Source organism: Esox lucius, chromosome 1, assembly GCF_011004845.1.
Source record: "Esox lucius isolate fEsoLuc1 chromosome 1, fEsoLuc1.pri, whole genome shotgun sequence".
NCBI classification, from domain to species: Eukaryota; Metazoa; Chordata; class Actinopteri; order Esociformes; family Esocidae; genus Esox; species Esox lucius.
In genome coordinates this window covers 2,666,354-2,689,925 of record NC_047569.1, presented here as the reverse complement: position 1 = coordinate 2,689,925, position 23,572 = coordinate 2,666,354, and the positions used below count along the sequence as shown (strand labels likewise).

General features: G+C 42.6%; 1 protein-coding gene across 6 annotated transcripts in view; it reads left to right on the top strand.

Moving 5' to 3' along the window:
* Positions 1-23,572, top strand: part of frya (furry homolog a (Drosophila)) — a 190,521-nt gene that overhangs the window by 156,479 nt on the left and 10,470 nt on the right. For 4 of the 6 annotated variants that reach the window (XM_020044499.2, XM_020044498.2, XM_013133146.3 and 1 more), the window contains exons 50-58: positions 1,508-1,684; positions 4,185-4,349; positions 6,415-6,489; positions 6,676-6,846; positions 8,684-8,692; positions 10,209-10,409; positions 19,196-19,345; positions 21,992-22,164; positions 22,712-22,919. In XM_020044499.2, the coding sequence (XP_019900058.2) occupies positions 1,508-1,684; positions 4,185-4,349; positions 6,415-6,489; positions 6,676-6,846; positions 8,684-8,692; positions 10,209-10,409; positions 19,196-19,345; positions 21,992-22,164; positions 22,712-22,919 (1,329 nt within the window). The remainder of the gene's footprint in view (positions 1-1,507; positions 1,685-4,184; positions 4,350-6,414; positions 6,490-6,675; positions 6,847-8,683; positions 8,693-10,208; positions 10,410-19,195; positions 19,346-21,991; positions 22,165-22,711; positions 22,920-23,572) is intronic. The other 2 variants (XM_013133157.3, XM_013133153.3) reach the window with 1 other exon arrangement.

Below are 23,572 nucleotides of genomic sequence, written 5' to 3'. Positions count from 1 at the left end.
AAACACTTTATTGTTTAATGTTTTTATTTATAACTAGGCTACATTCAAATCCCTTAGTTTTCCACAAAGGTAATTAATTATGTCACATCTTTTCAGTTCATAACCTAGTCCCAATCAGCCATTACTTAACTGCTACATTAAGATGTTCTCTTTTAGATTTCTTTCCCTTTCTGTGCTCCTAGTTTTGGTTGCATGGTGGCAATGTTTTAGCCAGGTAGCTACAGTATTGTAGTTAGACAAATTTATTGGTTCAATTTGATATTTTTTTTAAGCTGCACTGTGTAGGATTCTTTCAGTAAAGAAAACATCAATTACAGCATTTTGCAATTACTCACCCATCAGAAAGCGGTTCCGCACCAATGCCTGATAGAGAATCACGCTCCGAATAAGAATATGATAAACTGAATTACCTGTTCCAAAAAAAGCATTAACTCATAGTTTAACGACATTCTTCTTAGCCTTGCTAAAGTTAGCTTAGGATTCCTGGTAGCTAGCTACAGAGAGTTGGTCTAAGTCTTCTATTTTTGGAGCAGCATGCTCCAAAAATTATAAAATGACATTCCACTGGCACTTAACTCCTATCTAGTGCACCTTTAACAGTTATGTTGGCGCTGGTGTTTAGGGTATCCTGATTGGCGCTGGTGTTTAGGGTACCCTGATTGGCTGAAGGTGTTAGGGTATCAATGATTTTTACAGATTTTCTTTTTATCATAATGGTGTATAAAAAAAACAGCAAAGAGTAAAAAACATGAATCCCTTCATCACTGCAATTCTTCTTTTTAATAACTGTTAACCTTCTCAATAGCACTGAATACTAACATTGACTGACTAATCAATAATAATATTTAAGCCAACCAAATGGGCCTCGTCTGGGCCCGGGACAACGTTCACGGTTGACCCCCCCCCCCCCCCTCCCCTGTTGGCGTCACTGTATAAGGGTTCTGATTGTATAACCGATTTTCTGTGTTGAACAAGTGATAATGTAAAAACAGAATGGTGTCAGTATATATCGTCATTAAAATATGAATTTGAGTAGGCCACTAATTAATCAGCTCATTATTTTTAGGAATGAAACATGTTTTTTGATCATTTACTTTTTCAGCAATATATGCTTTAAGTCATCTCATCTGAGTTAACAGAATGTTAACTGTTAAAAGTGAATATTCATTAGGCAGTTGCCTTAAGTGTGATATTACTTTAACTACTGGAGAAGAAGTCCTGAGCAGTACATTTGCAGGCACACCTAACATGATTATAAACAACCTGCTGTCTTGGCTGTAGGCCCTCATTCCAGACTCAAACACACTAAAACCCAGGAGGCTTCTCCTCAGAGAAATCGCTTTTTTATAGTGGCTTTCAGGATGCTCTCACTAAATTCATCTTTGCTAAATGAAAACACTTTGGATTAGTATCGTATGGTGAATAATACTCTTTGTTCTGTGTGTTTTCGTGTATTTGTGTGTCTCTCTGTGTGTGTGTGTTTACTCTGCACACACACATTCTGAAGACGGCCCACTGGAGAGAAGCTCTGAACATCCTGAAGCTGGTTGTGTCCCGGTCAGCCAGCCTGGTGCAGCCGGCATCCCCCCATAGCGAACTGTCCAATCTGGACCTTCGGGTGTGGGAACGCTCCTCCAAGGCCTTGCCCGGGAAAACACTAGCTTTTACTTTTGACATCTCTGAGGTTAGTTAGAACTTAATGTTTCTTTAGATCTTAAGATCTGTTAGTCTCTCTCTCTCTCTCTCTCTCTTGTACATTCGCTATTACTTTGTCTCTCTCTCTTGTACATTCGCTATTACTTTGTCTCTCTCTCTCGTACATTCGCTATTACTTTGTCTCTCTCTCTCGTACATTCGCTATTACTTTGTCTCTCTCTCTCGTACATTCGCTATTACTTTGTCTCTCTCTCTCTCGTACATTCGCTATTACTTTGTCTCTCTCTCGTACATTCGCTATTACTTTGTCTCTCTCTCTCTCTCTCTCTCGTACATTCGCTATTACTTTGTCTCTCTCTCTCTCTCTCTCGTACATTCGCTATTACTTTGTCTCTCTCTCTCTCTCTCTCTCTCTCTCTCTCGTACATTCGCTATTACTTTGTCTCTCTCTCTCGTACATTCGCTATTACTTTGTCTCTCCCCCTATCATTTTTCTTTTGTCTCTCATGCTCCCTCTCACTTCCTCTAGTTCTGACGTAATGTTGCATTGTTCCCTGACGGACAAGACAGTGGTTGTTCTGTCCATGAAGCCTCTCTGTGTTATGTATGGTCTGTGTCCCAAAAGCAGGGCCATATATTGATAATTGGGTGTCATTTGAGACAAAGCCAAAGACATTTGTGCTGAAAGCAAGAAGGCCACTTAGTGGAGTGGTTTCTCTCTCGTGTTTTCATGTGTATTCCAGGGTGGAGTACTTGTTTCAGATTGTGTTAATGACTACATTATTTCTGTTCAGGAAAAGTCCTCCCTTTCAGTTCTTTACTGAATATGCCTTTTAATACCAGCCCCAGTGGAATAGTCAACTAGACAACTAGTGAAGGACACATCCACAATCACACAGCATGTACATCTTTGCGCAATGGACATTGATATAGTTCTGCTCTCAAGTTAGACAAGGCATTTCTAAAATTGCAAGATGCAATAATAGTTGTCCAACTTATTCTCTTTCAGCACATATTTCTCTTAAATGCAGCAAAAAGAAAGCACAGTATTATTAATTTTTTTGCCAATACATACCATGTTACCACTTTGTTTGCCTTTGTTGGATCGTGGTGATATTCCATACTGTAAAGGCATTCTTACTCACATGACACTATCAAATGTCACTGATTAGTAAAACCATCCCCAGAATTATATCTCAGCCAAATATAATCAGGTAGAAGCGGGGTGGCCGGACAACAGTTTGGCCAGCGAGAGGGGAAAAATGTTAGGTGATGCTGTGACGCAAGTTACCAATCAAAACTCATCATAGCTTTCAGCCCAGACTGGATTGGTTAATAATGGCTGTTCATGCCTAGTATTACCCAGCTAGCTTTCTTTCTAACTTTTTGCATTAACATGAGGGGCCACACATGACCAAGTGAGTGATGCTTACATAGTCCTGTCCCTTTATGGCAGTTGCCACTATAAAGTGTAAGCACTTTATTCATGGACATTAGCATATAGTCACATAATTGCATTTTCAATCATATTCCAAAAGAACAGAGTACTTTTAGCTCTGCTGGATGGAACATTTTAAAGGATTTATAACTGGTTCATTTCATTGTGATTGATTATATTGAATCCCAGATTAGATTTGCCTTGGGAACAACTTCAGTTTATTACCTTAAATATTGTTTTTAATTTTGTTTAATGTGGAATGTTCTTAATGTGGCTTTCTTAAAAAAAAAAGAGCTAATTAATACAACAAACAAACACACAAATACAAACACTAACAAGCATGCTGGGACAAGCAACTCTAAAGAAATGTTGTGGGGGCAAACTGACTGACAGACTGGGTGGTGGTTTATGTACTATGTAAGTGTGGGAACCGAACAGGCAGCTGTTTGTGTGCTTTATGAATGGCAGGAACTGATGTCAGACAGAGCTGCTGCCATCCTTTGTATGGGAATCAGGGAGGAGAGTTCAAACTAGGCTGGGGAGTAGAGGGAGGGAGGGAATGAGCAGCAGCCAAAAGGAAAGCCAAATAGCATAACAGCCTGCAGAGAAATGATTGAACCAACTTAATCTCTTGTTTCGCCGACCAATTCCTCTTTATTTTTAGATGGAACGGGGGTGGGGATGAAGCACAGCAGAAGGAATAGAAACCCATCATGTTACTAGAGACAGACAGAATCTGTGTAAATAGACTGCAGACGGATGGAATTAGAAAACTAAGCTGGATTTCTTACGCTCCCAGTGTTGTGAGTTTCTCCTGCACCAAGGTTATTAATGGAAACCAACTGGATAGTACTTAGGGCATTGCAAACAGTGCCTGGCAGGTGTTGACATATTGATGAGCAGCTGAATAGTTTGATTTCTCAATGGCCTGGAAGGAAGGACTAGACTGGAGCCCTTCAGAGGACAGAGCAATGTGCTGACCGTTGATGGACTCCCGGCTGAAGAGACAAACCGGTTCCGCTCCGAACCACTGCTCTATGCGTGACTTACTGAGGCCTATGTGTGTGTGTGTGTTCCTGTACGTGCATAGACCCCAGTGATTGGCCGGAGGTATGAGGAGCTGCAAGGTTCGCCAGGCCGGGAGGGGAAGAACCGGGTCATAGCTGTGACCCGCAGCACCTCCTCCACCTCCTCAGGCTCCTCCTCCAACAACGTCCTGGTGCCAGTCAGCTGGAAGAGGCCACAGTCCTCTCAGGTCAGTGTCCCCCTCCCCTTTCTCTCCCAAGCCATTTAGGTCAGTCCCCCTCTTTCTCTTCTTTCACTCTACTCAGTTTTCTCAAGTATCTCTCCCCTTTTCTGTTCCTGCGTATTACCTCTACATAGACTGGTCACCACCAGTCCAGTTTGTCAGTTAGCCAACATGGAAACACAACAGTGGAGTTTGCCAAGGCACATCCAGTTTTGGCCGCAAGGATTAACAACAACAAATATCAGTCTACCCAATGATTTCACTAGTAACATTTGAATAACAGTGCTTTGCATTTACAAAACATGTGCATCGGGATTGTTGACTGAAATAGATAAAATTGTAAGTGTTCTTTTTGTCGAGTTTTACAGAGCACAGGTACAAACGGGCAGTTCATTCTGTGTAGCCTAAAGGGTTGTTCCACTTGAACATTTTATTAATTTGTCCACTGTTTATACAAACCCGATTCCAAAAAAGTTGGGACACTGTACAAATTGTGAGTAAACAAGGAATGGAATAATTAACAAATCTCAAACTTATATATATTCTATTGTGAATTAAAAATAACATATCAATTGTTGAAAGTGCCAAATATTGGCTCATTTTGGATTTCATGAGAGCTACACATTCCAAAAAAGTTGGGACAGGTAGCAATAAGAGGCCGGAAAAGTTAAATGTACAGATAAGGAACAGCTAGAGGACCAGTGTGCAACTTATTATGTCAATTGGCAACATGATTGGGTATTAAAAGAGCCTCTCAGAGTGGCAGTGTCTCTCAGAAGTCAAGATGGGCAAAGGATCACCAATTCCCCCAATGCTGCAGCGAAAAATAGCGGCGCAATATCAGGAGTTTCTCACAGAAAAATTGCAAAGAGTTTGAAGTTATTATCATCTACAGTGCATAATATCATCCAAAGATTCAGAGAATCTGGAACAATCTCTGTGTGTAAGGGTCAAGGCCGGAAAACCATACCATACTGGATCTTCGGGCCCTCAGACGGCACTGCATCACATACAGGAATGATACTGTAATGGAAATCACAACATGGGCTCAGGAATACTTCCAGAAATCATTGTCGGTGAACACAATCCACCGTGCCATTCGCCGTTGCCGGCTAAAACTCAATAGGTCAAAAAAGAAGCCGTATCTAAACAGGATCCAGAAGCGCAGGCGTTTTCTCTGGGCCAAGGATAATTTAAAATGGAATGTGGCAAAGTGGAAAAGTGTTCTGTGGTCAGACGAATCCAAATTTGAAGTTCATTTTGGAAAACTGGGACACCATATCATCCGGACTAAAGAGGACAAGGACAACCCACGTTGTTATCGGTGCTCAGTTCAGAAGCCTGCATCTCTGATGGTATGAGTGCGTGTTGCATGGGCAGCCAGCACATCTGGAAAGGCACCATCAATGCTTACAGTTATATCCAAGTTCTAGAACAACATATGCTCCCATCCAGACGTCGTCTCTTTCAGGGAAGACCTTGCATTTTCCAACATGACAATGCCAGACCACATACTGCATTAATTACAATGTCATGGCTGCATAGAAGAAGGAACCAGGTACTGAAATGGCCAGCCTGCAGTCCAGATCTTTCACCCATAGAAAACATTTGGCGCATCATAAAGAGGAAGGTGCGACAAAGAAGACCTAAGACAGTTGAGCAACTAGAAGCCTGTCTTAAACAAGAATGGGACAACATTCCTATTCATAAACTTGAGTCTCCTCAGTCCCCAGACATTTGCAGTCTGTTTGCCACACAGTGGTAAACATGGCCTTGTCCCAACTTTTTTGAGATGTGTTGATTCCATGAAATTTAACTTGTTTCCTTCAAAGTGATACATTTTCTCAGTTTAAACATTTGATATGTCATCTATGCTGTATTCTGAATTAAATATTGAAATTTGATACTTCCACATCATTGCATTCTGTTTTTATTCACAATTGTACAGTGTCCCTACTTTTTTGGAATCGGGTTTGTACACTATATAACAGAATCAGATAAAAAAAAAAAAAAAAAAGATTTTAGACAGAATCCTATGTTTTGTTTAGATCACTTTTCTCCATTTCCACAGAAGAGAACACGGGAAAAGCTGGTGAATGTATTGTCTTTGTGTGGACAGGAAGTTGGGCTCACCAAAAACCCTTCGGTGAGACCAACACACATACATTCATGTTTTACTGTCCTTGTATAGACTACAAACATTATTTCCATTGCATTTTTTAACCCAAAAACAGTGATCCCATATAGAAATGATTGAGAATGATGTGTGTTATAGTATGTACAGTATAGCTTACCGTTCCTTGATTTAAAATCAGTGTCTTCCCATCTCCAGGTGATCTTCTCTAGTTGTGGAGAGCTCGACCTGATGGATCTGCAACCCAGCCTGGTTTCCTCTGATGAAGGAACACGGGACCAGGACAACATGGACGACACCACATCTGAACAACAGTTCAGAGTCTTCAGAGACTTTGACTTTCTGGATGTGGAGCTGGAGGATGGAGAGGTGGGATGTGGTGATTTATTTGATTGGTTGATTGATTTAATAATACATTATTCTAACCACATACCTGGAAGCACTAGATGAATGCAAATAAGGGTTTAAATCTCAATACTTATGCCGTCCTCTGGTTTTAGCAAGTAGCGTTAATGTAAGGGTTGAGAAGATGCTTTGTGTTTAAGTGTAATGGGGACAATGAACTGGCTATTGCACTCTGTAACTTTCAGATATGACATTCAACAGGTGTCCTGACCCGCGGGGGTCACTAAAGATTCCATGGCACTTATCATAAGAGTAGGAGTGTTATCCCAGTGTCTTAGCTAACATGTCCGTACCAAATTATTCCCAGTCCCCCCCCCCCCATTTAATATATACACTGATGAGCCAAAACATTATGACCACTCACAGGTGAAGCAAATAATCATCTCATAACAAGGGCACATGGCAAGGTCTGGATAAATTAGATGATAAGCGAACAATCAGTTCTTGTAGTCAACATGCTGGATGCAGGATTAATGGGCAGGAGTAAAGACCTGAGTGACATTGACGGGGTGCAAATTGTTATGGCAAAAATACTGGGTCAGGACATCTCTGAAACGGGAAGGCTTATGGGGTGTTCCCAGTCAGCAGTGGTGAGTACCTTCCGGCCTTTGTGTAAGGGAGGGACAAACCACAAATCGGAGTCAGGGTGTTGGACGACCAAGGCTCATCGATGCGTGAGGGCAACAAAGGCTATCCCATCAGGTCCAAACTGACAGAAGGTCTTTTAATTATGGTTTTAATGATGGTTGTGGGAGGAATGTGACAAATCACATAGTGCATCGCAGTCTGCTGTGTATGGTGCTGCGTAGCCACTGACCGGTCAGAGTGCCCATGATGACCCCTGTCCACCGTCGAAAGCACCTACAATGGGCACATGAGTGTCGGAACAGGACCTTGGAGCGGTGGAAGAAGGTTGCCTTGTCCGATGAGTCCCGTTTTCATTTACATCACACGGGCAGCCGTATACATGGATGGCTGTTTATCTGTTGCCTTGGCCTCCAGATTTTCAGTATATATAATGTATGACAAAGTCCTCAAAGTAAAATGAAAACTAACATAATCTGTTTTAAAATCTGATTAAATTTTTTCTGGCCTTCCTTAAAACACAGATCTGACGTGATTTGAGTTGATAGTCATGTAATTTTCTCCACTAGTCCTGTGGTAAAATCCAGGATTTGCCATAACTGTACTTTTGGCTTTCAATGTGTTTTCTGTGTTCAACTTGCACAGTGTCTTCAAATGTTTTTATGACATTTCTTAAAACTGTCTCACAAAAAATCCTTACCTCACTAGAAATTGTTCATTTGTATTATGAATTTTCATGTTTATTTGAATGTATTCAAATGTTATATAGTGCAAGCAAGTAAACACATATTGCCCAGATTAATAGCTTTACACACGCCTCAGGTGGCCTTAAACTCCATTGTATATACCTTACTGTAGATATAAGAATGTCTATATATGTAGGTAATACATGTATTTAGTTACAATTGTAACTGGGGATCATTTTGCATCAGATAAATTACTAAAATGTTACTGTGTCACATGATTGTGGGCCTACTCTTGAAGTAATGCAGTGCAAAGATCTGTGTTCTGACAGTCTCCTAAACCTAATGATGGAGGATTAAAAAACATTTCCATTAAAGTCAATGAAGCCATAATGGGTGGCCCTTTCACAGCAAACAATAACCTGTATTGGCAATGGCTACAGTGTTTGTTTTTTTCTGGTCGAAACTGAAAATACAAACAAGATTAACATATTTACAAATTCTTCTTTTTTTTTCTCTGTGCCACGCTCCAGGAGCTCCAGGTAAGTTCAATTACATTGCAATGCAATGCTAATACTGTGTGTAAAATAGGGCGTGCAGTGGGTTGTATTAGACTACAAATATTTCCCACATGGTAACCCACTGAGTGCACTTTATTTTACCATTGCCGTATCAGCTCTTTGTCAAAAGTAGTGCTCTGGTGTTCATAGGAAAAACACTGTCATTTGGATGCATTCCATGTAGTGCACAGCGACTGAAGCGAGTGGATTCCTTGCATATGGGACTGTGACATTTCCAAGCATGCCCATATTTGGAGTGTATCAAAGGCTTTCTGTCCCATTCTAATGTTCAGAATAATCTGCCATTTTTTAGAGTTCCTTTTAGAGTTCATCTGTTTGGCCCTCCATTAAGTTAGCTTAGCTCCAGGCAAGGGATTCTGAAGCATCATGTATTGTAGATTCTATGAAGCATTAGATTAGACATTTTTGGTCAGTCAGCACTTTTATCTTGAGATATTTACAGGAGCATATAGTTTTAAATGTTGTGATCATGTCCACAAATTCGTATATGTTTTACCTTCTCGGCTCAAATATTAAAACATGCTACTTTTTAATTACTGAACCTATGCTATGGCTATGTCCTTGTTTTTATGGTTATATTTGTGATATCAGATCAATTTTCAGCAGTCGTGTATTTATTTATTCTGTTGAATTTACGTAGATTGTTTTATAGTCAGCATTTTATTTAACCAATACAGGTTAGTCTTATCGAGATATATTGTCTTTTTCCAAGAGAGGCCTGTATTACACACATTAAATTATTCCATTTTATAAATTTTTCTACCAGGTTTGCTTTTATATTCTGTTGAGAAAAAACTGGGTTATGGCTTGGGTTCTGAGCTCCATCCAGTGACACAATGACATGATGACCATAGTAGTTTTAAAACAGACCAGGGGGTCCAAAAGGCGTTTTGCTTTCCTCGCATTGTAATGGACCCAACAGAATTGTCCAACCTCTCATCTGGTACCAGGATAGTCATCTTCCCATCCTTCAAAAGACAAATCTGATCCTGTCAGTCATCACAGGTTAAAAGTCTGTCCTGGCTGCATCACAAATAACATTCAGATTTTTTCAAGAACTGTGACCTGATTGAAAGTCATTTGGCCATCTGTAACAAGGTTCTTGTGGAATTAAGCCCAAGCTGTTTTTCAGTTTTTGTTACTCCGGCTACTTTCATCCGATACCTACCGCTTTTCACATGATTGGGCCGAACTGTACTGTGCTGGCTCAGATATATTCTGTTAACATACATTTGTTGCAGAAAATGTGGTGGATGCATGTGTTCTCAAGTTAAGGCAGTACAGCTCAACTTTAGAGCTAGATTCTAGCTAGAGTCTAGATTCAAGTGAAACCGTTGTAATGGAGTTCAGCTTTGGCTTCCTCTGCATGGTCCGGCATTTGTGTGTGCACGTCTGCGTACAGGTGTGTGGGAGAGGTGTGTGGCTCTGTGTGCTCTGTCTGTCATGTTTCTCAAAGTGGCATGTGTCATCCTTACAGGGGGAGACAATGGACAGCTTCAACTGGGGGGTGCGGAGACGCTCTATGGATAGCCTGGACAAGAGTGACTTGGTGCCTCTAGACGACAGCCAGCTGTTTAGCAGCACACCCAGCTTGGGACAAATCACCCACCCAGACTCAGAGGAATCTTCAGAGGAAGACTCCCTCACCGCCAGCCAGATTGTAACTCACTCCCAGGTGGTACGTCCTAATATCAGACTACCCTAGTCTTGGTATAATTGGTATAATTAGTGCAAAATGTCTCAGCATTCTCTACGGTTTGTGGGAAGGATATCAAATAGGTATGCCAGTTTATTTTGATAGATGGGCATTGCAAGACTACTTTACATGAGGCAAGGCAATATTTGGAACTGGATATCAAATATATTGGGTTGACACATTTTTGCCTGACCACGTAAATGGGGCTGGCCAAGGAAAGCGAATGTCTGTGAGTGAGTGACTGAGTGAGTGACTGAGTGAGTGACTGGAGTGAGTGAGTGACTGGAGTGAGTGAGTGAGTGAGTGAGTGAGTGAGTGAGTGAGTGAGTGAGTGGAGTGAGTGAGTGAGTGACTGGAGTGAGTGAGTGACTGGAGTGAGTGAGTGACTGGAGTGAGTGAGTGAGTGAGTGAGTGGAGTGAGTGGATTGAGTGGAGTGAGTGAGTGAGTGGAGTGAGTGAGTGGAGTGAGTGAGTGGAGTGAAGTGAGTGGAGTGAAGTGAGTGAGTGGAGTGAGTGAGTGGAGTGAGTGAGTGAATGGAGTGAGTGAGTGAGTGGAGTGAGTGACTGAGTGAGTGAGTGAATCACTGACTGACTGACTGACTGAATCAGTGACTGACTGACTGACTGACTGAATCAGTGACTGACTGACTGACTGACTGAATCAGTGACTGACTGACTGACTGAATCAGTGAGTGACTGACTGACTGACTGACTGAATCAGTGACTGACTGACTGACTGACTGACTGACTGAATCAGTGACTGACTGACTGAATCAATGAGTGACTGACTGACTGACTGAATCAGTGAGTGACTGACTGACTGACTGACTGAATCAGTGAGTGACTGACTGACTGACTGACTGAATCAGTGAGTGACTGACTGACTGACTGAATCAGTGAGTGACTGACTGACTGAATCAGTGAGTGACTGACTGACTGACTGACTGAATCAGTGAGTGACTGACTGACTGACTGACTGACTGAATCAGTGAGTGACTGACTGACTGACTGACTGAATCAGTGAGTGACTGACTGACTGACTGAATCAGTGAGTGAGTGAGTGACTGACTGACTGAATCAGTGAGTGACTGACTGACTGACTGACTGAATCAGTGAGTGACTGACTGACTGACTGAATCAGTGAGTGAGTGAGTGAGTGACTGACTGAATCAGTGACTGACTGACTGACTGAATCAGTGAGTGACTGACTGACTGAATCAGTGAGTGACTGACTGAATCAGTGACTGACTGACTGACTGACTGAATCAGTGAGTGAGTGAGTGAGTGAGTGACTGAATCAGTGAGTGACTGACTGACTGACTGACTGAATCAGTGACTGAATCAGTGACTGACTGACTGACACTTAGGCAGTCACTCATTCAGTCACTCATTAGTAGTAAATGAGGGTATAATGTGTCAGGATGGTAATTTATGACGCTGGAGGGTGGGGCTTCCAGATTGATGTGACAGGTGGGCGAGACATCCGGTTTGTAGGGTGGGACTTTCAGTGTGACGTATGGACTTCCTGTATGACGTGTGTTAGGGCGGGACTTCAGGAGTGACGTATGCATGTCCGGTGACTTTGTAATTTATGATTACATTGATGGGTCCGTGTTTGATGTTTTACAACGACTGATGAGCAACCCAGACTAGTGTTATAACAGGTGGGCTATGTTTGATGAATAACAATTGGGTCTTAGGGTTCCGGAATGATAAATTCCCAGGCAATAAATAAGTGTTGTGTTAGCGGTAAGATGTTTGGTGTTCAACAAAAGGTTGCCAGGGTCCAGGAATTCTATAAACCCCTCTGGGTTTTATCTTCTGACAAGTGGTACAACAGATGTCCTACAACTGGTGGTTGTTAACCTTTCAAGTTTTATGGGATGATTGGCGTGGTCTGTGTACTTAAACCACGCAGACATCGTGATGGTCATTCAGTCTTGCCTGAGTAAACTTACCTACACAATACAAAACATGGCGGATTGTTCGGCAATCACTGTTTTGGGTGAAACCCAGTTGAAAGCTAACAACTTAACTGCAGCTCAGTGATTTGGTAAGAAATTACAAATAGACCGCAGAGATGCAATCAACATGCCAGCCCTGAAGAAACCGATGCTGAATATAACCAGAATCCAACAACTACACCAGGATATGCTGGCACAGGAATGGAAGTTGGACGACGGTCGGATCGGTGGATAAATTTTCGACCTGAATGACTGACTAATTGAGTGACTGTTTGAGTGAGTGACTGATGGACTGAGTGATTGACTGACTGACCTACCTTGTTAAATAGCGTAGTGGTTAGAGAAGCAGACATGCAAGCTATAGATCCTGTGATCTCCTCACAGTCAAAACAAAGTATGCATTTAGATTTGTTTCGGAAAGACAAAAACTTTGCTGGCTATAACCTTCAGTATTTACATTATAATAAGGCTAAAATAAAACTGTTTACGGGTTATATTGCGACTGTTTCTGGTGGATTTCCAAAGTATGCATCCGGGCATGTTTTTTTGTCGGGATAGACAAAAACTTAGCTGTTTACAACATTCAGTAGCTACGTAATAGTAAGCCTCAACTAAAACTGTTTACGGCTATACAGTATTGCGACTATCTCTGGTGGATTCCAGGATTCTCTCGTCTTTTCACTTGACAAAAAAGTCAGTTATCGTCACCTAGTGATGGCCATTCGAGGCTTCATTAGTGTTATTATGCTGGATATGCAGGATATTATGGTGGCAGCACTCAGATTTTCTTTATCACAATAAAAGCCATAATTGTAATGTATAACGCAATATAGTTAACAATCTAGTCTGTGAAAAAGAACAAACAAGAATAACATTGGAACAGACATTAAACATAAAATGTACCGACTAGAATGTTAACTATATTACTCACTTATATATTTCAATGATGGCTTTTATTTTGAAAAAGAAAATCTGAGTTAGCACTGCTAGCATAATATCCTGCTGCTAGAAGAACGGTAATGAAGCCTATATTGATAGATAACTATATCGATAAATACTGTATCAATGTCATTCACGAATGGCTAATTAGCTGTTAAAACAGCCAGTGGCAAAAGAGGATTTGTTCAGGATAGATAAAACTTTGCTGGCTAAAACATTCAGTAGCTACGTTATGAGCCTAAAATGAAACTGTTTACTGTTATATTGCAATGGGCAGCAGTCTAAGCAGAGATGCCCAGACTTCCCTCTCCCTAGACACTTCCTCTAGCTCTTCCGGGGGGACACCGAGCCGTTCCCAGGCCAGCCGGAAGACATAGTCCCTCCAGCGTGTCCTAAGTCTTCCCCGGGGTCTCCCTCCGGGGGGACGGGCCCGGAACACCTTCAGGAGGCATCCAGAACAGATGCTCAAGCCACCTCTGCTGACCCCTCTCGATGTGGAGGAGCAGCGGCTCTACTCTGAGCTTCTCCCGGGTAACCGAGCTTCTCACCCTATCTCTAAGGGATCGCCCAGCCACCCTGCGGAGAAAGCTCATTTCAGCCGCCTGTATCCGGGATCTTGTCCTTTCGGTCAAGACCCAAAACTCATGACCATAGGTGAGAGTTGGAACGTAGATTGACCGGTAAATCGAAATGCGACTCAGCTCTTTCTTCACCACGACAGACTGATATATCGACCGCATTACTGCAGAAGCTGCACTGATCCGTCTGTCAATCTCCCGTTCCATCCTTCCCTCACTCGTGAACAATAACCCAAGATACTTCAACTCCTCCACTTGAGGCAGGCACTCTCCATCAACCTGAAGTGGACAAGCCACCCTTTTCCAAATGACGACCATGACCACCGCTTCGCACTCGGCTGCAAACTGTCCCAGTGCATGCTGAAGGTCCTGGCTTGAAGGCGCTACACTACTACATCATCCGCAAAGAGCAGAGACGAAATCGTGTTGTCCCCAAAACTGACACCCTCATAAAAATTACGAACAGAACCGGCGACAAAGGGCAGCCCTGCCGGAGTCCAACATGCACTGGGAACAAGTCTGACTTACTGCCGGCAATGCGGACCATGCTCCTGCTTTGGTCGTACAGGGACCTGACAGCCCTTAGCAAAGGACCCAGGACCCCATATTCCCGCAGTCGACACGGTCGAATGCCTTCTCCAAATCCACAAAACACATGTGGATTTGTTGGGCAAACTCCCATGAACCCTCTAGCACCCCGTAGAGGGTATAGAGCTGGTCCAGTGTTCCACGGCCCGGACTAAAACCACACTGTTCCTCCTGAATCCGAGGTTCTACTATCGGCCGTAATCTCCTCTCCAGTATCCTGGCATAGACTTTCCTGGCGAGGCTGAGAAGTGTGATCCCCCTGTAGTTGGAACCCACCCTCCAGTCTCCCTTCTTAAAAAGAGGGACCACCACCCCGGTCTGCCATCCCAGAGGCACTGTCCTCGACTGCTACGCGAGGTTGCACAGGCGTGTCAACCAAGACAGCCCCACAACATCCAGAGACTTGAGGTACTCATGGCGGATCTCATCCACCCCCGGTGCCTCGCCACCGAGGAGTTTCTTGACTACCTCTGTGACTTCAGCCCAAGGTGATGGATGAGTCCACCTCTGAGCCCTCATCCTCTGCTTCCTCAATGGAAGACGTGACGGCGGGATTGAGGATATCCTTGAAGTACTCCTTCCACCGCCCGACGACTTCCCCAGTTGAGGTCAACAGCTGCCCACCTCTACTGTAAACAGCATTGGTAGGGCACTGTTTCCCTCTCCTGAGGCGCCGGATGGTTTGCCAGAATCTCTTCGAGGCCAGCCAATAGTCCTTCTCCATGGCCTCACCGAACTCCTCCCAGGCCCGAGTTTTTGCCTCCACAACCACCCGGGCTGCAGTCCGCTTGGCCTGCCGGTATCCGTCAACTGCCTCAGGAGTCCCACAAGCCAACCAGACCTGATAGGACTCCTTCTTCAGCTTGACGGCATCCCTTACTTCGTCCACCACCGGGTTCGGGGATTGCCGCCTCGACAGGCACCGGAGACCTGACAGCCACAGCTCCGAGCGGCCGCTTCGACAATGGTGGTGGAAGAACATGAACACCACTCGGACTCATTATCTCCAGCCTCCCTCAGGATCCAGTCGAAGCTCTGCCGGAGGTGGGGTGTTAAAGATCTCTCTGACAGGAGACTCGGCCAGACGTTCCCAGCAGACCCTTACAGTATGCTTGGGTCTGTCCAGCTTCCTCCCCCGCCATCGGATCCAACTCACCACCAGGTGGTGATCAGTTGACAGCTCCGCCCCTCTCTTCACCCGAGTGTCCAAGACATACGGCCGCAGGTCAGATGAAACGACAATAAAGTCGATCATCAACCTACGGCCTAGGGTGTCTTGGTGCCACGTGCACTGATGGACACCCTTATGCTTGAACATGGTGTTCGTTATGGACAAACTGTGACTAGCACAGAAGTCCAATAACTGAACACCACTCGGGTTCAGATCGGGGGGCAATCCCTACCAATCACGCCCCTCCAGGTGTCACTGTCGTTGCCCACGTGGGCGTTGAAGTCCCCCAGTAGAACTCCAACACATGGCGGCAGAGCTGGGGAGCTATGAGCAAACCCACACCAGCCCGCCGCCTCTCACCATGGGCAACTCCAGAGTGGTGAAGAGTCCATCCTCTCTCAAGGAGTGTGGTTCCAGAGCCCAAGCCGTGCGTGGAGGTGATCCCGACTATTTCTAGCCGGAAACCTGTCAACCTCACGCACGATCTCAGGCTCCTTCCCCGCCAAGCGAGGTTACGTTCCACGTCCCTAGAACAAGTTTCCGTGTCCAGTGATTGGGTTGTCGAGGCCCCCGCCTTCGACTGCCGCCCGATCCTCTACGCACTGACCCCTTATGGTCCCTCCTGCAGATGGCGAGCCCACGGGAAGGTCGGCCCCACGTCGCTCCTTCTGGCTGAGCCCGGCCGGACCCACGTAAAAATGTTTTACGTCATTAAAGGGTTTTGAACCGCTCTTAGTCTGCCCTGTCGCCTAGGACCTGTTTGCTTTGGGAGACCCTACCAGGGGCATATAACCCCAGACAACATAGCTCCTAGGGTCACTCGGGTACTCAAACCCCTCCACCACGTTAAGGTGGCAGTTCATGGAGGAGAAGAAATGGGTATGCATTTTTCCAAAAACAATAACATTTCTCAGTTTCAAAATCTCTATGTACCTGGAGGCCAGAGTCAGGGCCTGACTGTAGAGGTGCCTCTTGGTATCTCTGCACATATGTTTAATTATCCCCAATCAGAGTCAGCTGCTCCCTATTGCCTCCCTATATCCCCTATTGTTGGGGATCCTATTTAAGATGCTTCAGTCATTTGGTCAAGCTTTCGGTTGTTGGTCATTTGTGTTTGCGTTGTATGTTACTTCAGTTCATGGCTGTTGTTTTTGTATAAGAGTATATTTATTAAAGTCATGGAGATTCCAAACCGCTCTATGGCTCACGTCCTTCACCTTGACCGTGACAGATATGTTGTCTTTGTACTTTTTTCAGTTAAATATAAATGATCTGCACATCATTGTATTGTTTTTATTTGCATTTTACAGTGTCCCAACTTTTTTGGAAACAGGCTTGTACATTAACTAAGCAAACATCTAACAAAATGTTTCCACATGCAATGATGTGGAAGTTTCAGATTTCAATATTTTATTCAGAATACAACATAGATGACATATGAAATGTTTAAACTGAGAAAATGTATCACTTTAAGGGAAAAATAAGTTGATTTTAAATTTCATGGCATCAACACATGGCAAGGCCATGTTTACCATTGTGTGGCATCCCCTCTTCTTTTTATAACAGACTGCAAACAGGAGACAAGTTGCTCAAGTTTATGAATAGGAATTATGTCCCAATCTTGTCTAATACAGGCTTCTAGTTGCTCAACTGTCTTAGGTCTTCTTTGTCGTACCTTCCTCTTTATGATGCGCCAAATTTTTTCTATGGGTGAAAGATCTGGACTGCAGGCTGGCCATTTCAGTACCCGGATCCTTCTTCTATACAGCCATGACATTGTAATTGAAACAGTATATGATCTGGCATTGTCATGTTGGAAAATGCAATGTCTTCCCTGAAAGAGACGATGTCTGGATGGGAGCATATGTTGTTCTAGAACTTGGATATAACTGTCAGCATTGATGGTGCCTTTCCAGATGTGTAGGCTGCCCATGCCACACGCACTCATGCAACCCCATACTATCAGAGATGCAGGCTTCTGAACTGAGCGCTGATAACAACTTAGGTTGTCCTTGCCCTCTTTAGTCCGGATGACATGGCGTCCCAGTTTTCCAAAATGAACTTCAAATTTGGATTTGTCTGACCACAGAACACTTTTCCACTTTGCCACAGTCCATTTTAAATTATCCTTGGCCCAGAGAAAACGCCTGGGCTTCTGGATCCTGTATAGATACGGCTTCTTTTTTGACCTATAGAGTTTTAGCCAGCAACGCCGAATGGCACGGTGGATTGTGTTCACCGACAATGTTTTCTGGAAGTATTCCTGAGCCCATGTTGTGATTTCCATTACAGTATCATTCCTGTATTTGATGCAGTGCCGTCTGAGGGCCCGAAGATCCAGTATGGTATGGTTTTTCGGCCTTGACCCTTATGCACAGAGATTGTTCCAGATTCTCTGAATCTTTGGATGTTATTATTATATTATTACAAATTGTCTCACTTTCAACATTAGATATGTTATCTATATTCTATTGTGAATTAAATATAAGTTTGAGATTTGTACATTATTCCATTCCTCTTTTACTCACAAATTGTACCGTGTCCCAACTTTTTTGGATTCGAGTTTGTAGTATACAGTTGGGACAACAAGTATTTGAGTAATTAAATGCATATTAATTACTTAAAAATCATACAATGTGATTTTCTGGATTTTTAGATTCCGTCACTCACAGTTCAAGATTACCTATGATAAAAATTACAGACTTCTACATGCTTTGTAAGTAGGAAAACCTGCAAAATCGGCAGTGTATCAAATACTTGTTCTCCCAACTGTACATATTGTTTCCAGCACCAATGTTCTTGGGGTTGTATACAGACAGTCTTTTCGTTTCTGTTTCTTTTCAATTTTTAAGGTAAACTGTTTTAATAGAACAAGTGAATATAGTTACCTAAAACCAACTCATTATGAAAATCAAAATAGCTGGAAATGACTATTTGACTGTCTCTGTTTTCATTAATGGTAGGCATTGTGTATAGCTATTAGCTATCCCTCTACAGTAATCCATATCTGATTTAATGTGTTAAATGTACATTTGTGATACGCAAAATGGCCATCTGTACACTAGGTTTCGGGATTAGCACAGGAAAGGAACATACTATAGGCCACTTCTCACAACAAAGCTGGCATTGGCCCATAAATATCTGCTCTTGAAAACCCCCTGCCTTGTTCTCACAATCACTTTTACTCGCAGCCGGGCTGAACTTTCTTGTTTTACAGTATCTGACTGTCATTGATTACATGTTCACAGTCAACCAGCAGGAGTAAAACTCCTCTGTTCATCTCTAAAAGTATTCTATTTAAATACATAAGTGTGTAGTATTTTAATGTTGAAGATGTGAGAGCTTCAGAGATGTGACTAGAAGATCCAGGTTAAAGTACCATCTGTTTTCTGCCAAACATCTTGCACCCCAGATTAAAAATAATAGCACTCAATTAAAGTATGCATAAGAAAGCTAATACAACTTGAAACCAACTCTGAGCATTAAGATGGGAAGAGAACTCTGAGCCAGACTTTTATCTTATTGCAGATCATCAACCTATCTCCCACCGAGGAGGTCAGTCGTCTGGACTCTCTGTCCACTTCCCGCGATGCTTCAGCTACTGACCTTCCACATCTCTCCCTCCATGAACAAACTTCTAGTTGTGAGGTCTCACTGCCAGAGGACTCGAAGCCAAGGGTGAATAAAGGCTTCAGAGTGACTGACATTTGGCGGCCACACACTCCTGTTCCTCCTACCGCACCTACATTGTAGAATTCTTTAACGCTGCCAAATACGAATGTTTTATTCTGTGTCAGGGATTAGCGTTGAGGTGTCTGTCCATAACCTGTTAGTTGGTCTGTGTATGTTGTTGGGAATCTTCACCATTTTTCTTCACAGCGAATATGGCAGGAACCAGTATTTTGGAAAGCTTCTAGACAGCTGCATGTCACAGCAAATTCTTCTAATCCTCTAACATCTTTATCTAATTTTCTGGGCTGATAATGGCCGGTTGGTGTCATATTCTACATTGCCTTTTGAGGCCTAGGGTGCTTTGAGGGTTTTGTGGGTGATTAAGCAGCAAGGTGGTTCTATTTCTGTTGAAACATGAAGGCAATATGTAAACCTACTGCTTGTCAGTGGGTGGTTCTATGTAACATCAGAAAACTCTTGGCATGTTGATTGTGGGGGGTAAATGAAGGTTTACACATTGCCTGTCTTTACATGAGTGTGTACGGCCAGAGTGTCACCTACGGTACACCTAACATTTGATTAGACATATTTGACATTAGTTCACACTCATAAAAACAAATTTGAAAGAAAGCACAGCCTGCAGTGTCTTTGTCCATTGGAAAAGGTCAGTTTGCCTATATTTTATTCCTTATACATACTTTGAAAAAAATTATTATATTTAGGAGGAATGTGTCATATTCATGAAATGCTTTTACACCTAATGTGTAAACTGGTTAACCTACACTGACTGCATTGTTTGAGTCAGTAAACATTTCCTAAACCTCTCCCACATTCAGCACTGATTATTTTTAAACACAAGTGTGGATAAAAATCAGTTTGGGTTCAGTAGACGATTTTGGAATCATTGAAACTGCATCCCGAATGTCTCCGCTGTGCCCTGGTCAAAACAAGTGTGCCACATACATTTATGCTCAAAAGTTTGCATAACCTTGGAGAATTGGTAATACATGTAACATTTTTTAAGAAAACATGAGTGAGCAGGCAAAACACATTACTTTTATTTCTTATGGAATTTCAACTGTAGATTATAACAGAATGGCACAATCATAAAACTAAACATGGCAACACAGAATTTTTTTTAATGACCCCTGTTCAAAAGTCTGCAAACCCTTAGTTCTTAATACTGTGTATTGCCACCTTTAGCATCAATGACAGCATGCAGTCTTTTGTAATAGTTGTCTATGAGGCCCCAAATTCATGCAGGTGGTATAGCTGCCCATTCGTCTTGGCAAATGCCTCCAGGTCATGCAAAGTCTTTGGTCGTCTTGCATGAATCGCATGTTAGAGGTATCCCGAGAGTGGAGACTGTGATGGCCACTCCAGAACCTTTTTCTGCTGTAACCACTTGAGGGTCAACTTGGCCTTGTGCTTAGGGTCATTTTCGTGCTGGAAAGTCCAAGAGCATCCTATGCGCAGCTTTCGTGTAGAAGAATGCAAATTGTCTGCCAGTATTTTCTGACAACACGCTGCATTCATCTTACCATACATTTTCACAAGGTTCCCCATGCCTTTAGAGCTCACACACCCCTAAAACATCAGTCAGCCACTACCATGCGTCACAGTGAGGATGGTATTCTTTTCACTATAGGCCTTTTTGACCCCTCTGTAAACATAGCACTTATGGTTGTGACCATAATGCTCTATTTTCATCTTGTTACTCCAAATTACAGTGTGCCAGAATCTGTGAGGCATGTCAAGATGTTGGGCATATTCTGACCAGGCTTTTTTGTGGAATTGGCGCAGTAAAGGCTTCTTTCTGGCAACTCGATCATGCAGCTCATTTTTGTTCAAGTATCGTCGTATTGTGCACCTTGAAACAACCTTATTTTTTCATAGCAGCCTGGTTTTCCCCTGAGGTTACCTGTGGGTTTTTCTTTGTATACCAAACAATTCTTCTGGCAGTTTTGGCTGAAATCTTTCTTGGTCAACCTGAACGTGGCTTGGTATCAAGACATCCCCGAATTTTCCACTTCTTAATAAGTGATTAACAGAACTGACTGGCATTTGCAAGGCTTTGAATATATTTGTATATCTTTTTCCATTTTCATTAAGTTTGATTACCTTGTTACGCAGATCTTCTGACAGTTTTTTCCGCTCCCCATGGCTCAGTATCTAGCCTCCTCAGTGCATCCACATGAGAGCTAACAAACTCATTGACTCTTTATACACATACACTAATTGCAATTTAAAAAGCCACAGGTGTGGGAAACTGACCTTTAATTGACATTTTAACTTGTTTAACAAGGCCAAACATTCAAGGGTAAACTTTTGATCAGGGTCATTTGTGTGATATCTGTTATCATTAGGATTTAAATGGAGCCAAACTACTGTGTGATAATAGATGGCTTCATATGATCACTATCCTTAAATAAAAGGATAGTTTCATGATCAGTGATGGATGGCTTTCATGATAGATTTCATGATAGATGGCTTCATGATCAGTCATATTTTCAAAATCAATGCCAAAATTTCAAAATGTCTGCCTGGGTATGCAAACTTATGAGCACAACGGTTGGTAATAAGGTTTTATTTGGAGCATAGCAATCTGACATGGGCCATATGATCTCTCTTTCCCTCTCTCCCTGCATCCAGCCTCAGGTATCAACAGAAGATAAGGACACAAACAACCATGAGAATTACATATCCCTGTCCATCAGTGAGCTCCCACTGGGGTTTGACTGCAGCGGTGACAGCTTTAGCCTGGAAAAGCTGGCTCCAGATGACTACAGAGGTGAATTGGACCTGGACTCCAGCTGTCTGCCCAGGTACATAGCACTGTTTAGTTATAACAGAGGTTCTCAAAACTGTCCTCAGGGACTAGCAGACATTTCACGTTTTGTTGTAGCCCAGTATTCACCTAATCAATGGAGTGATCCTTAGTTAGTGCTAGCTCTGGAAAGATATAAAAACATGTCTGCCGGTCCCAGAAGAGAGGTTTGAGAACCTGTGAGTTTTTGTATGACTAACCAATTACAAGTGTGTGTTCCTGAAGTTTAATAATTCATAAATTAATTAAATTTTATTTTCATTTTTTTATATTGATATTTTGATATTTTGTCAGTTGAAATGAGCTCATGAGACATAAAAATAAGTTATACTTTCTTTAAGAATCAATAGATAAATGCCATTCATTTATTGATCTGAATATTGAGGTTGCAACTCCACATTTCCCATTTTAAAAGTGAAAAGAAACATGTTGATCATCACAAATATTTTTCTTGTTAGTGTGATAGTTTGAAGAGGGTTTTAGGAGTGCTGCTATTTCTTCTTGCATGTTTTGATGGATGTGTGTACCTGGTCTTCCTCAACCAGTCTCAGCGAGGAAGAGAGAGAGGAGCTGATGGATTCTCGTTCTTCCCCACCTCCGTCGCCCTTCTTCTCTGCCATCCTGGCGGCGTTCCAGCCAGCAGCGTGCAACGACTCAGAGGAGGCGTGGCGGAGGCACATCAACCAACTGGTGTCCGACACAGACGGCTCCTGTGCCGTCTACACCTTCAACGTCTTCTCCTCCCTCTTTCAGGTAGATAGTGGATTCACATTGCTCACTACCTGTACTTTACTCCTATGGGTGTTTCGGATGAACTGTTGTTTCAGGTAGTCCTATTGAGAACTGTGTTAAAGTTGACTGGAGATTTCTTCTCATCATCTGATTGGCTATTGCAAAGTTGTGTTGCTAAGGTTTGTATAGTTAAAATTGTCTTAAATCTGACACTTTTCAGTAATTTTTTGTTGCTAAATAGAATACACAATAACAACTGTAAAAGCCTGCTGGTACTGTTCAGGACCAGTTTACACACATAACATTCCTGGTCACGTTTGCAATTCATTCCCTTTAGTGCCCTGTCAGATACCTTTGCACCCTGGTGAAAAATACTGCACTAAGTAAGAGACTGGGCACCATTTGGGATTTCATCTATGATGATGGCCCAGTAAAGCCAACCCATCTATCTTTGCTATAAGACACAAGATAATCTAAAAACGTTTTTTCCGAGGTGTTGTACAGTGTAATATAGGCAACATTATTGTATAACCTTAAACTAATTATTTAGCCTGGTAAGTTGACTGAAAACCTTCTAATTTACAAAAACCTGGGAAATGGTTAAAGGGGGAAAATAATTACTTGGAAGCTGGGAAGGATTAGGTTGCCATGAGGGTTAGAGGGACACATTTTAA